General features: G+C 47.8%; 1 protein-coding gene across 1 annotated transcript; it reads left to right on the top strand.

The window, feature by feature from the left end:
- Positions 1–7,733: 7,733 nt before the first annotated feature.
- LOC145819039 (uncharacterized) lies at positions 7,734–8,399 on the top strand. Its single transcript, XM_082913022.1, has one exon. The coding sequence runs from the start codon at positions 7,734–7,736 to the stop codon at positions 8,397–8,399; it is 666 nt and encodes a 221-aa protein (XP_082769148.1).
- Positions 8,400–10,491: the final 2,092 nt, after the last annotated feature.

Here is a 10,491-nt window from a genome sequence, read left to right as displayed (position 1 = left end):
GTCTTTCTTTTGTGGTTTTCGTCTCTTGCCATATTTCATCAATGAGCAAAATGCCTAGGGATACGAAAAAATTTACCAAAAAATCTACCACTCACATCGGTGTGGAACCAACACCCATGTGAGTGTTTGCTAGAACATTTGGGGTCTTGCATTATTGTTCGCCAATTGAAGTTCTACTTACTCTATTAACAGCTGCACCGTGTTATTTTCCTTCCATTAATTTATTGATCAGTCAAATAGGCCATTTTGAAATGCCTTAATTAAATTTGTTCAGAAATTCAAAATCTACATGCTTGGTACTAGTTGGAAAATTGGATTTTATTATTTTGAATGAAAGCTAGAAAGAATAATATTTCTTATTCTCATATTAAACAGTGTACACATAGCACCTCTATTAATAGGAGATACATGGCATAAAATAAGGGATTGATTAGCTACTGATTTTGAGGACTGATTAGCTACTATTTAGTTACTAATTCTAATTCTAAATATAAACTTTCCTATTCTATAGTATTGACTAAATCTAGATATTTACAGCTATGATATCCTAAAGAATTCAGCCATATCCTGGCAGAATTATTTTCTTCCCATTTCCAACGCTCTCCCTTAAGTTGGCTTGAATATGTCTTCCATGGCCAACTTGTAGATTAGGTGGTCGAACTGCCTCTTGTGTAGTCCCTTTGTAAGAACATCTGCAATCTGCTCCGCAGTGGGTATATAAGACATGTAGATCAATTCCTTCTCAATCTTTTCGTTGATAAAGGGCTTGTCGACTTCCACATGCTTAGTTCTGTTGTGAAGAACAAGATTATGAGCAATTGCACTTGCTGCCTTCTTGTTACAGTAAACTTCCATTGGTGATGTTCTTGGAATTTTTAAGTCTTCCAATAATCTCTCGATCCACAAAGCTTTACAAATTCCATGAGCCACTGATCTAAATTCAGCTTCAACACTACTTCTAGCCACTACGTTCTGTTTTTTTGGAGGGCCAGAAATTAAACCCCAAATTAAGTATGGGCCTAAGTACTGAGGTCGTCCCAAAGAGGCGACCAAGAATGAAAAAGGAGCATGGGCTAAAGTCCAAGGGAAGTGGGCCAACAGTGGGCCGGAGTAGGTCCGACCCGCCAAGGGTCCAAACAGACTCCACGAAGGAAAATGACCAAGTCAAGTTGCAGCGGGAACACATGCGACGGTCAAGTTGCAGAGGGAATACATGCAGCGAGGAAGTTGCCGAGGTACTTTGCCTCAGCGCTGCCATTCCTAATATCTTCGGCTCCGCCGCCATCCAAAGTTGATGAGGGAAAGAGAAAGCCGAAGCAATTAAGTTGCAGAGGCGCCAGTTGCGACGACCAAGTTGTGGAGACATTTTGTCTTAGCGCCGCCATTCCAAGTATTCTCGGTTCCGTCGCCACTTGGAGTTGCTGAAGGAAGAAGAGAACCGAAGCAACTAAGTTGCAGAGGCGCCAAGTTGCAGACGCACTTTGTCGGCGCCGCTACCTTGAATATTGTCGGTTATGCCATTTGAATTTGCCACGGGAAATGACTACCGCAGCAACTACTGCCGCCGCAACCAACTTGCGGAGGGAACATCCCGCCAAGGTTATAGTAGCCTTTGGAAAAAGCTTCCCCTCTGCAAGGAAAGGGTAATGCCTGGTGCTGATAGCAGGCCTCAAGACATTACTAGCCCAGGGCTGATAGCAGGCCCCAAGACTTACTGGTTGGAGTTGATAGCAGGCCCAGGGTACCAGTTTACCACGACGATCCCGTGAAAATGGGAGCAGGGTAGCCCTAGTAGAAGGGACTCCCTTTCCATTACCCAGGTCATAGACCGGCCTTAGTCGCAGAGGCAGGACTAAGGAAGCCCCTTGGGCTTGGTACTAAGGAATAACAAGGCTAATAGCAGGCTTAGCTGTGGCCTTCGTCTGGAGAAGCTGGGGAGTTTGTGGTTAGGTGGCTAAGGGTGAAGGCTTCGCTGCGGTGAGCACGAACATTGTCGATAGCAGACTAATAGAGTCTTGAGAATGCATGCAGTGGCCAAGTAGAACTGAGAAGGCAAGTGTAGTAGCAAAGTTTATTGCTGCAACTGCACTTGCTGAGGTTCGAGCTGAGAAGGCAAGTGTTGCGGCAAACGCTCCCGTCGCAACTGCACTTGCTGAGGCTCAGGAGGGAGTTACAGCGCCAAACACTCCCGTCGGAACTACACTTGCTGAGGCTCAAAAAGGTAATTGTGGAGGCAAACAGATAGTACACAATACATGCAGAAGGACACGTGGCACCTTTAGCCTGGTGGCTCAAGGCGGAATATTCCATGTGATCCTCTAGGACACATGTCCCCTCTCCATTTGGCCACTAGGTGTCCTCTTGGTGCCAAGGAAAAGCCTATATAAATAGAACCCATTTCCCATGGTTCAACAAGAGGAATTTTGGGGATTTGGGGTAGATGTTGCCCATTTTGGCACTGCTATACATTTCTTCTTGAGCTACTTGCTTCACCCTCACCCAACTGCACACTCTCCAACTTCCAGACAGTTGCTGCTGCTCATTCTCAAGCCACTTCTACAATTCTTGGGCCATTAGCATAGTTTTGCCTCTCTAATTACCTTCTCTAACTTCGAACCCCTTTACATTTCTGGCGACTCCGCTAGGGAGGCTGCTTTGATGATGGTTTACACACCTCACTGGAAAAAAATGGTAGAGGATGAAGTTCAGCAAGGCTCTTCAAATGGCGGAGCAGCACATGCGGAGGACCGTGACCACAGTGTTGTGATTGAGGCAGTTCAGTCACTCCAGGATATGCAGAGGGAGATCCTGGCAGCTTTGCAAACTCTCACTGAGGCTGTTATGGCCATGGCTTCTCGACCAGCTCCAGCGCAAGCACCTCTGCCCGTATCAGTCCCAAACCCAGTGCCTAACTTGTTCCCTGAGGTTTGGGCTCCGATCCAGGTGCCTCCGGCGGTACTTCAGGCGAACGGTGCGGTCGCTGGTTCAGCTACCCAGGAGCAGACTGGACCATTCTAGCCCACTCACTTTTTTACTCTAGCCGATGTACAAGCTATGCTCGAGCAACAGCGTAGCGAGAAGCCACTCCCATCTCTCCCCGACTCAGATGTGAACGCCCCATACTCTCAGGAGATATTGACCATGCCATACCCAACTGGGTATACAGTGCCCAAGTTTATTAAGTTTGATAGGAAACAAGGCAATGCCAGAGAACAGGTGGTGAGGTTCATTGAAACTCTTGGTGTCTATGGCAGTGACCACTCTCTGCGCCTTCGGGAGTTCTCCAAGTCCACTTACTGAAAGGGCTTGCAGCTGGTATGTGAACTTGGCTCCCAACTCGATCAAGAGTTGGGAGGAGATGGTGAACAAGTTCCACACGAAGTTCTTCCAAGTCCAAGAGAAAGTTACAACCCTCACCCTTGGGCGAAATGTCCAAAAGGAGGGTGAAGATATACTGGGCTATGTTAAGTGGTTCCAAGATAAGGCTATTGACTGTCATGAACTAGTGGATGAGGCCCATTTAGTCAGCATATGTGTGGAGGGGTGCCATACGCGACTACAAAATTTTCTTGGTGAATCATAATCTGCCTACCATTTCAGTCTTGATTGAGGCGGCTAGGAACCTTAGTACCACTGGTCCCTTGCACAGATCTCGTGACAGCCACCGCTACCCTCGCCGTAGCTGAGTTGCTGCGATAACATCTGTAGGAGGGAGCCGCTCGCAAGGGGAGGCGACGTCCTCTCGGAAGAGAAAGAGTTATGAGGACAGAAATCCATGTCCTTGCAGCCTTGAGAATGTTAAGGCTCTGGTTAAAAAATGAGTAGCTGATGGTGAACTTACCTTGCCTCCAGTTAATGTCCCTCCAACTAAGAAGAACAAAGAAAGCTTGGATTATTGTGTCTATCACAGAATCACCAGACACCCTACTACGGACTGTTGGACTTTGAAAAGTATCTTCAAGAAGAAAGTTGACGCAAATCAGCTGAAGTTCATAGATGTCGGTAACCGTGATGTGCGGAAGAACCCTTATCCTAACCACAAGGAGAAGGGGAAGAATGTACATATATGATTGGCTATCTCAGGCCTGTGCGTGATCAAGTGCATATGGCGTCTTACTATGATGAGTTAGAAGAAATTGCAACCGGCCAGCTACCTGAGACAGTACCTGCAGAGGCAAAATTCGCCGAGGATGCTAATGCCCAGGCGTTGCAAAACTCAGTTAAGTTTCGCGCCTTCTTTGACCATTTGGGGCTGAGCCAAGCCGCCAGGTTGGAAGCAACAAAAGCCCTCATTAATATCTTTGAAGTGCACCATGATGAAGTTGTTGAGGCTAAGGAGTATGTGCCTCGGCGCATCCAGGAAGCTTATGAGGCCATTACTTTTTCAGAGGTAGGCAGAGCATACCCATTTCCCCATAATTGTCCTCTTTTTGTCACAGCATACATCAGTGATGTAGAGTTCAAGCGTGCTTTCTTTGATGGCGGGGGCGTCCATAAACATCATCACTATAGACACCTTTGAAAGGCTGGCGTCCCAAAGTCCAGGATGGTTCACCAACCCATCACTGTGACGGGTTTTGGCGGCGAGAAAAAAGATACCAAGGGCCATGTGGTCGTGGACTTAGTAGTTTGAGATCTGTTCCGCAACCAAGTTTCTTGTGATTGAAGCGGACACAAATTGCCACATGATACTTGGCAGAGCTTGGATGCACCGATATGGAGCTATCCAGTCGAGTTATAACCAATGCGTGAAGGCAAAGTTGGGAAAGCGCACAGTAACCATATAAATGCGTCTGAACAACCATTTGGGGTTGAGGAGGCACACTATTCGGATGCAGTTTTTTTTATTGAGTTGTCAATGGGTGAAACTCCAAGGACCGGTAAAGTTGCAGGAGTAAAATTGCCAAAATGGGAAGGCATTCGGGATGCAGGGGTTGGTCTAGAAAGTAGTGGGCAGAAGAGGAGCAGCAAGTCCACAAGTCCTCCGCCCAAGATTCTTAAGGTGCGGGAGGGCGGCAAGGCAGTTTACTACCTAAGACGTTTCTTGGAGGGTAGGCTTCATACCTTGGGAGGAAGGTCCCGAGACAAATAAATGTGACAATGACGAGTCCCAAGAAGAGTTGGTGGAGACGCTTGAGCCCGCCCCTGAATGTGTGCAAGGTAGGCCCAAACCGCAGCAGGAGGTGCTTGCTGAGGTCAACCTCAGCGACTTACCAGGGCAGAGCAAGCCCCGTGTTCATCAGCGACACAATGGCTCCAACAGCTAAGGCAGAATTGATAACACTACTGAAGCGGTACAGTGACGTCTTTGCTTGGACATACGATGAGATGCTTGGTCTTGACCCGTCTCTTGTCACCCATCACCTGGATACTTTTCCCAACTCTAAGCCAATAAAGCAGCATGCTCGATAGTATCACCCTGACCTTGAGGCAAAGATTAAGGAAGAGGTAGAAAAGTTACCGGGGGCCAAGTTCATTGAGCCTATACAGTACCAAACTTGACTAGCAAATATTGTGCCTGTGGAGAAGAAAAACGGCCAGATCAAGGTCTACATAGACTTTCCCGACCTGAATGAATGAGGCCTGCCCGAAAGATGAGTTTTCATTGCCCCATGTTGACACACTTGTCGATTCTACTGCAGGCCATAAGATGTTCTCCTTTATGGATGGGTTCAATGTTATAACCAGATCAAAATGGCATCAGAAGATGCAGAAAAAACGGCATTTAGAACACCTTTGGGAAATTTTTTCTATACGGTGATGCCCTTTGGTTTGAAAAACGCGGGGGCAGCCTACCAACGGGCTATGACTGCAGTGTTCCATGACATGTTGCATCATGAAGTTGAAGTATATGTGGATGATCTGGTGGTCAAGTCTATCGAGGCAAACTGACTCCTCTGCGACTTGGAAAAAGTTTTTCAACGGTACCGCAAATTCTGCCTAAAGATGAACCCTTTCAAGTGTGCCTTCGGAGTTACCGCCGACAAGTCCCTTGGCTTTTTTGTACACCGGCGGGGGATTGAAGTAGATGGGGATAAGATTAAATCAATCATGGAGATGCCACCACCACTCTCTCAAAAGGCTTTGAAGAAATTCCTAGGCAAAGTGTCATATCTTAGGAGGTTAATTCCAGTCCTTGCTGAGATAACATTTTCCTTTGGGACACTGCTGAAAGGGAATCATAAGTTTGAATGGTTGCAAGAACACCAGCAGACATTTGATATGGTGAAGAAAGCACTTACAATGATTGCCCTACAACCCAACAAGCCTCTGCTACTGTACCTGACGTCTACACCTCGGTCTATTGGGGCTCTACTTGTCCAAGACATAGATGGCATTGAGAAGCCAGTCTATTACATCAGTCGCAAAGTCAATGGTGTCGAGTTGCGATATACCCCAATTGAGAGGCATTTTATTGGCCCAATTCCCATCTGGTGAACATGAACCTGCAGAGGTATCTCTACCAGAGGTGAGATCGATGTCTCAGCAGCTGCAGTTGAGGCTTATTAGGACTCAAAATTTGATGGAGCTTCGGGAGCTGGGAAAGGCGGAGCTGGCATAACACTAACCAGTGAAGAAGGAGAGAAGTTTCATCTATCATATAAGCTTGATTTTGAATGTTCAAACAACGAGGCTGAATATGAGCCGTTGATACTGGATCTAATCACTGCCCAAAAGAAGGGACTCCGCAAGTTGAAAATTTTGGGCGACTCCGAGTTAGTTGTCAGGCAAACAATGGGTGATTTCGCCTTAAAGGAGTCTCTGTTGGGCACGTATCGCACCGTGGTTCAAGGGTTGCTCACTCAATTTGATGATGTCCAAATCCAACATACCCCTCGAACACACAACCGTTTCCCCGATGCCTTGGCTACACTGGGGGCATAGGTAGATATACCAGATGATAGTATAGCCATCGTCATCGAGAAAAGAACAACACCAGCAGTGTTAGCCGAAGAACATACAGAGCAAGATGCTGAGGGATGGAAAGCCGATATAATCCAACAAAACAGTTGAAAACAGGCTAGGGAACAATCAGACTAGCAGAACTTGCATAATTTCTGCTCCCCAGAGGAGAGTTGTATTTTTGCGGTGCCAACAACTTGCTGGCAAGGTGCGTAGGTAGACAAGAAGTAACTTACAGACTTAAGCAAATCCATGCTAAGTCTCGTGGAGATAGAGATATCAGTCTATACCGACGGATACAGAGGCATGGGTATTACTGGCCAGTGATGGAAAAAGAAAGTACTGAGTTGTAGAGACAATGTGCAAAATGCCAATCCCATCCTAAGGAAGAGGAAACCCATTTCTTAAGCAGTGAAGAATGGAGGCAGCCATATGTCGACTACCTTGGAAATGGTGCACTGCCTGAGAACAAAGCCGATGCAATCAGAGTTAAGAGGCGGGCCTGCGCTTCTTCCTTAACCAAAGGATGAGGCAAATGAGGTGCCGAGGGAAGCCCACAAGACAGAACATCAAGGAGGGCAGCGATTATATGGACATCTCATTCACCTCGGCTACTACTGGCCGACAATGGAAGAAAATGCTAAAAACTTTGTAAGGAGATGCCAATCCTGCCAGAAGTTTGGGAACTTGATACATGCACCAGCGGTTGAGCTGCACAACATCAAGACCCCTTACCTGTTCCATAGTTGGGCATTTGACAGTGCAACAATTGAAAGGCCACAGATTGCAGCGACTAAAGTTAGTACCAAGTGGGGGTGGAGGCTATACCGATGAGGAAGGCAGACGGGGCAGGAGTAGCTAACTTCATCAGAGAAAGAATAATGTGTAGGTTTGGCATACCAAAAGTAATGCTGTCCGACAATGGAACTCCCTTTGTAAATCGTCATGTGGGAAGACTGCTGAACGCCTACCAGATCAAGCAGCACAAGCCTAGTCCATACTACTCCCAAGGGAGTGGACAAGCTGAGGCGACCAACAAAACCATCATCCGAATATTGAGTAAAATAATGGATGAAGCAGGGGGCACTTGGTCTGAACGACTCCCCATAGCACTCTGGGCGTATAGAACGTCAAAGAGAAAGCCAACTCAGGCAACCCCATTTACCCTAGTGTACGGGTCCGAAGTTGTGTTACCAGTTGTGTTGGCAGTACCCTCAGCAAGAATGGCTATGTCAGCACACTTAGTTCCAGATAGCAGAAAGAATGACATAGAGGCAGCTGAAGAAAGAAGAGATCGGGCCTCGCGGCCAATAGAAAAGTATCATCAATCCGTAGCTCGTGCCTACAATCAATCTGTTCAGCACAAGAAGTTTAATAAATTGAACTTGGTATGGAAGACAGTGGACGCAATCATGCGTGGGCAACCTATTCCTAAGTTCTCACCAAGATGGGAAGGCCCCTACAAAGTTGTTGAGGCAAGCAGCAGCGGGTACTAAAAGTTGACAAGAGTAGATAATGGGTTCAAAACTGGCCCTATCATCGCCACGTTGTCTCCATGCTCGAGGAAACCATCGACTGCCTGAAGCCTGTCCCTCATCCACGATAGGTCCAAACCGTTCCTCTCAAAATTGCTCTGGTTTGCATCGGCACTTTCCACGAACTTGCTAGGGGTGGTCAGAATCTTCTTAGTAGCACTGTCGCAAATGAAGTTGGCGAGTCACTCCAGCAGTGCTGTCTGTACCATAGATCCAGGAACGTTAAAAGCAGTAAAGGTGCCGGGGTGCAGTGCCTGGATGCGCAGCGAGAGTGGAAGCAGCTACAGAGGAGACCCAGTAACTTAGAAAAGAAACTTTCTCTGAGGGCTGAGGGGACTCCTTCACACCCCCGCCAGCTTCAATCACTGGAGGGAGACTGGTGGAGCGACCAAAGGTCTGAGGACGATGCACTTCCCCTGAAAATGATTGCCCAGCAGCATTGGAATGGGTAGATGCTGCGTTGGCGACGAGGTGAACTAGCCTCGCGAGAAAGACTGAAGCCGCCTGCACCGTCATGTCGCTTCGAAAAGAGGTTATCCATCTGGTAGTCTCCAACGTTCAGATCTAGAACAGTAGTGGTATCCATCTCAGTATAAAAATCTTGGGATATACCCCAAGGTCAGTTGGCACTTTCGGAAAGTGGGTGGGGTACAAATCTGCCAGCTGTTGAGAGGTTGCCGAAGCAACTGCGTTAGAGGTCCTAGTTACAGCAATAACAGTGTGGGTGGCTAAAGTGACAGTTACCTTTGCAAGTCTGTCCAAATTTAGAGGGGTCACAGCAGGAATAGTGGAAGCAGCCGCTACACTTGCACTCTCCTTCGCCACTTGGGCGTTCGGTAGTGGGGTCTGTTGAACCAATGGAGACTCAGTGGACTGGGAGGAACCACCAGATTCAACTCTAAAGGGAGGTGGTGCAACTTTCAGCGGCTCTCTCATGCCGGTATCTTCCCTTGGGGTGTCGGGGAAAAAATAATCTCCGCCGACAGAGGAACGGTCAAAGTGCACAGAATTAGCGGGGTTTGGAGGCTCTGCACCCTCAATAACTAGGCCGCCCGCAACAACTTCCACAAGAGGGAGAACTTCATTTTCTACAGCCTCCATAACTGGCTCAGCCTTAGTAGTTGGTGCGGCCCCAGCACTTGGTTCTTCTTCAACATCTGGAAGTACTGCCCTGCGGGTCGTGAACCTTGTGACCCTTGTAGCAGTGGGAAGGTCGTCGTCGTTGTCGTCGTCTGAATCTGAGGAAAGTCCGATGGCAGCAGAAGAACCTTCGGGGCCGATGGCATGGCCGGTGGGCAGTGAAAAGAAAAAAGGTTATGTGATTACCAAAGTAAACGTAAGAAGTCCAAGGAAGCAATGCAAAATATTTTCTAAGTATGGGTACGTTTCGGAGTGTCTTCTTACTTGGTGAGGCACGTGCCTCGACAACTGATGTCGTTGCCTCTTGGGCTGCCCTTAGTCTGGAGTGGGTCGTCCGTAATTGTCGTGCCGACTTGAGGGGGAGCAATTTGCTCCAGACGGGTGAGGCTTCTTAATGGTAGTCAGGGATAGAAGCTTGAAGCGACAGAATATATTGTCTGTTTCCCTAGGCCAGAGGGCAGACGAAGAGATAAGTCAGGCTGCGGGATGGGTTCCATCGCAGGGACTACGGGAGCACTGTTGCAAAAGTTGAAGAAAGAATTGAGGTTGCGGTGCCAGAACAGCCTTTTACTGGGAATAAAGCTGCCCTTTTTTCCAAGTGAGGGAAGTTCCATGAAGCCTAAGCCCTCCACAAGTAGAGCGGTATAATCACGGGCAAACCACTGAAAGCTCTGGTGGTAATCAGTCTGAAGCGGAGGGGCATGTGGGACGCCCTGATACATGCCGAACTGCTGAGGGACCCTGTCCAGTCGATAGATGATGCTGGACATGGCCTCGTCGTTCCACACGGGTAGAAATCCGGGGCGTATCATGACAGCAATAAGAAGGTTGTTGGCCTGGCCACTGTCGAGGGAGAAATCAACGTGGCGAGCCTCGGAAAAATAGAATGGAACCACATAAATGCCTGGAAGAA

The sequence above is a fragment of the Camellia sinensis genome, chromosome 2 (assembly GCF_055761805.1).
Source record: "Camellia sinensis isolate YWXY chromosome 2, ASM5576180v1, whole genome shotgun sequence".
Classification (NCBI taxonomy): domain Eukaryota; kingdom Viridiplantae; phylum Streptophyta; class Magnoliopsida; order Ericales; family Theaceae; genus Camellia; species Camellia sinensis.
Note: the sequence above shows the minus strand (reverse complement) of the source record. Positions and strands in the feature narration are given on the sequence as shown.

Coding starts and splice junctions, on each gene's coding strand:
- LOC145819039 (XM_082913022.1), top strand. CDS start 7,734: ATGAGGAAGGCAGACGGGGCAGGAGTAGCTAACTTCATCAGAGAAAGA.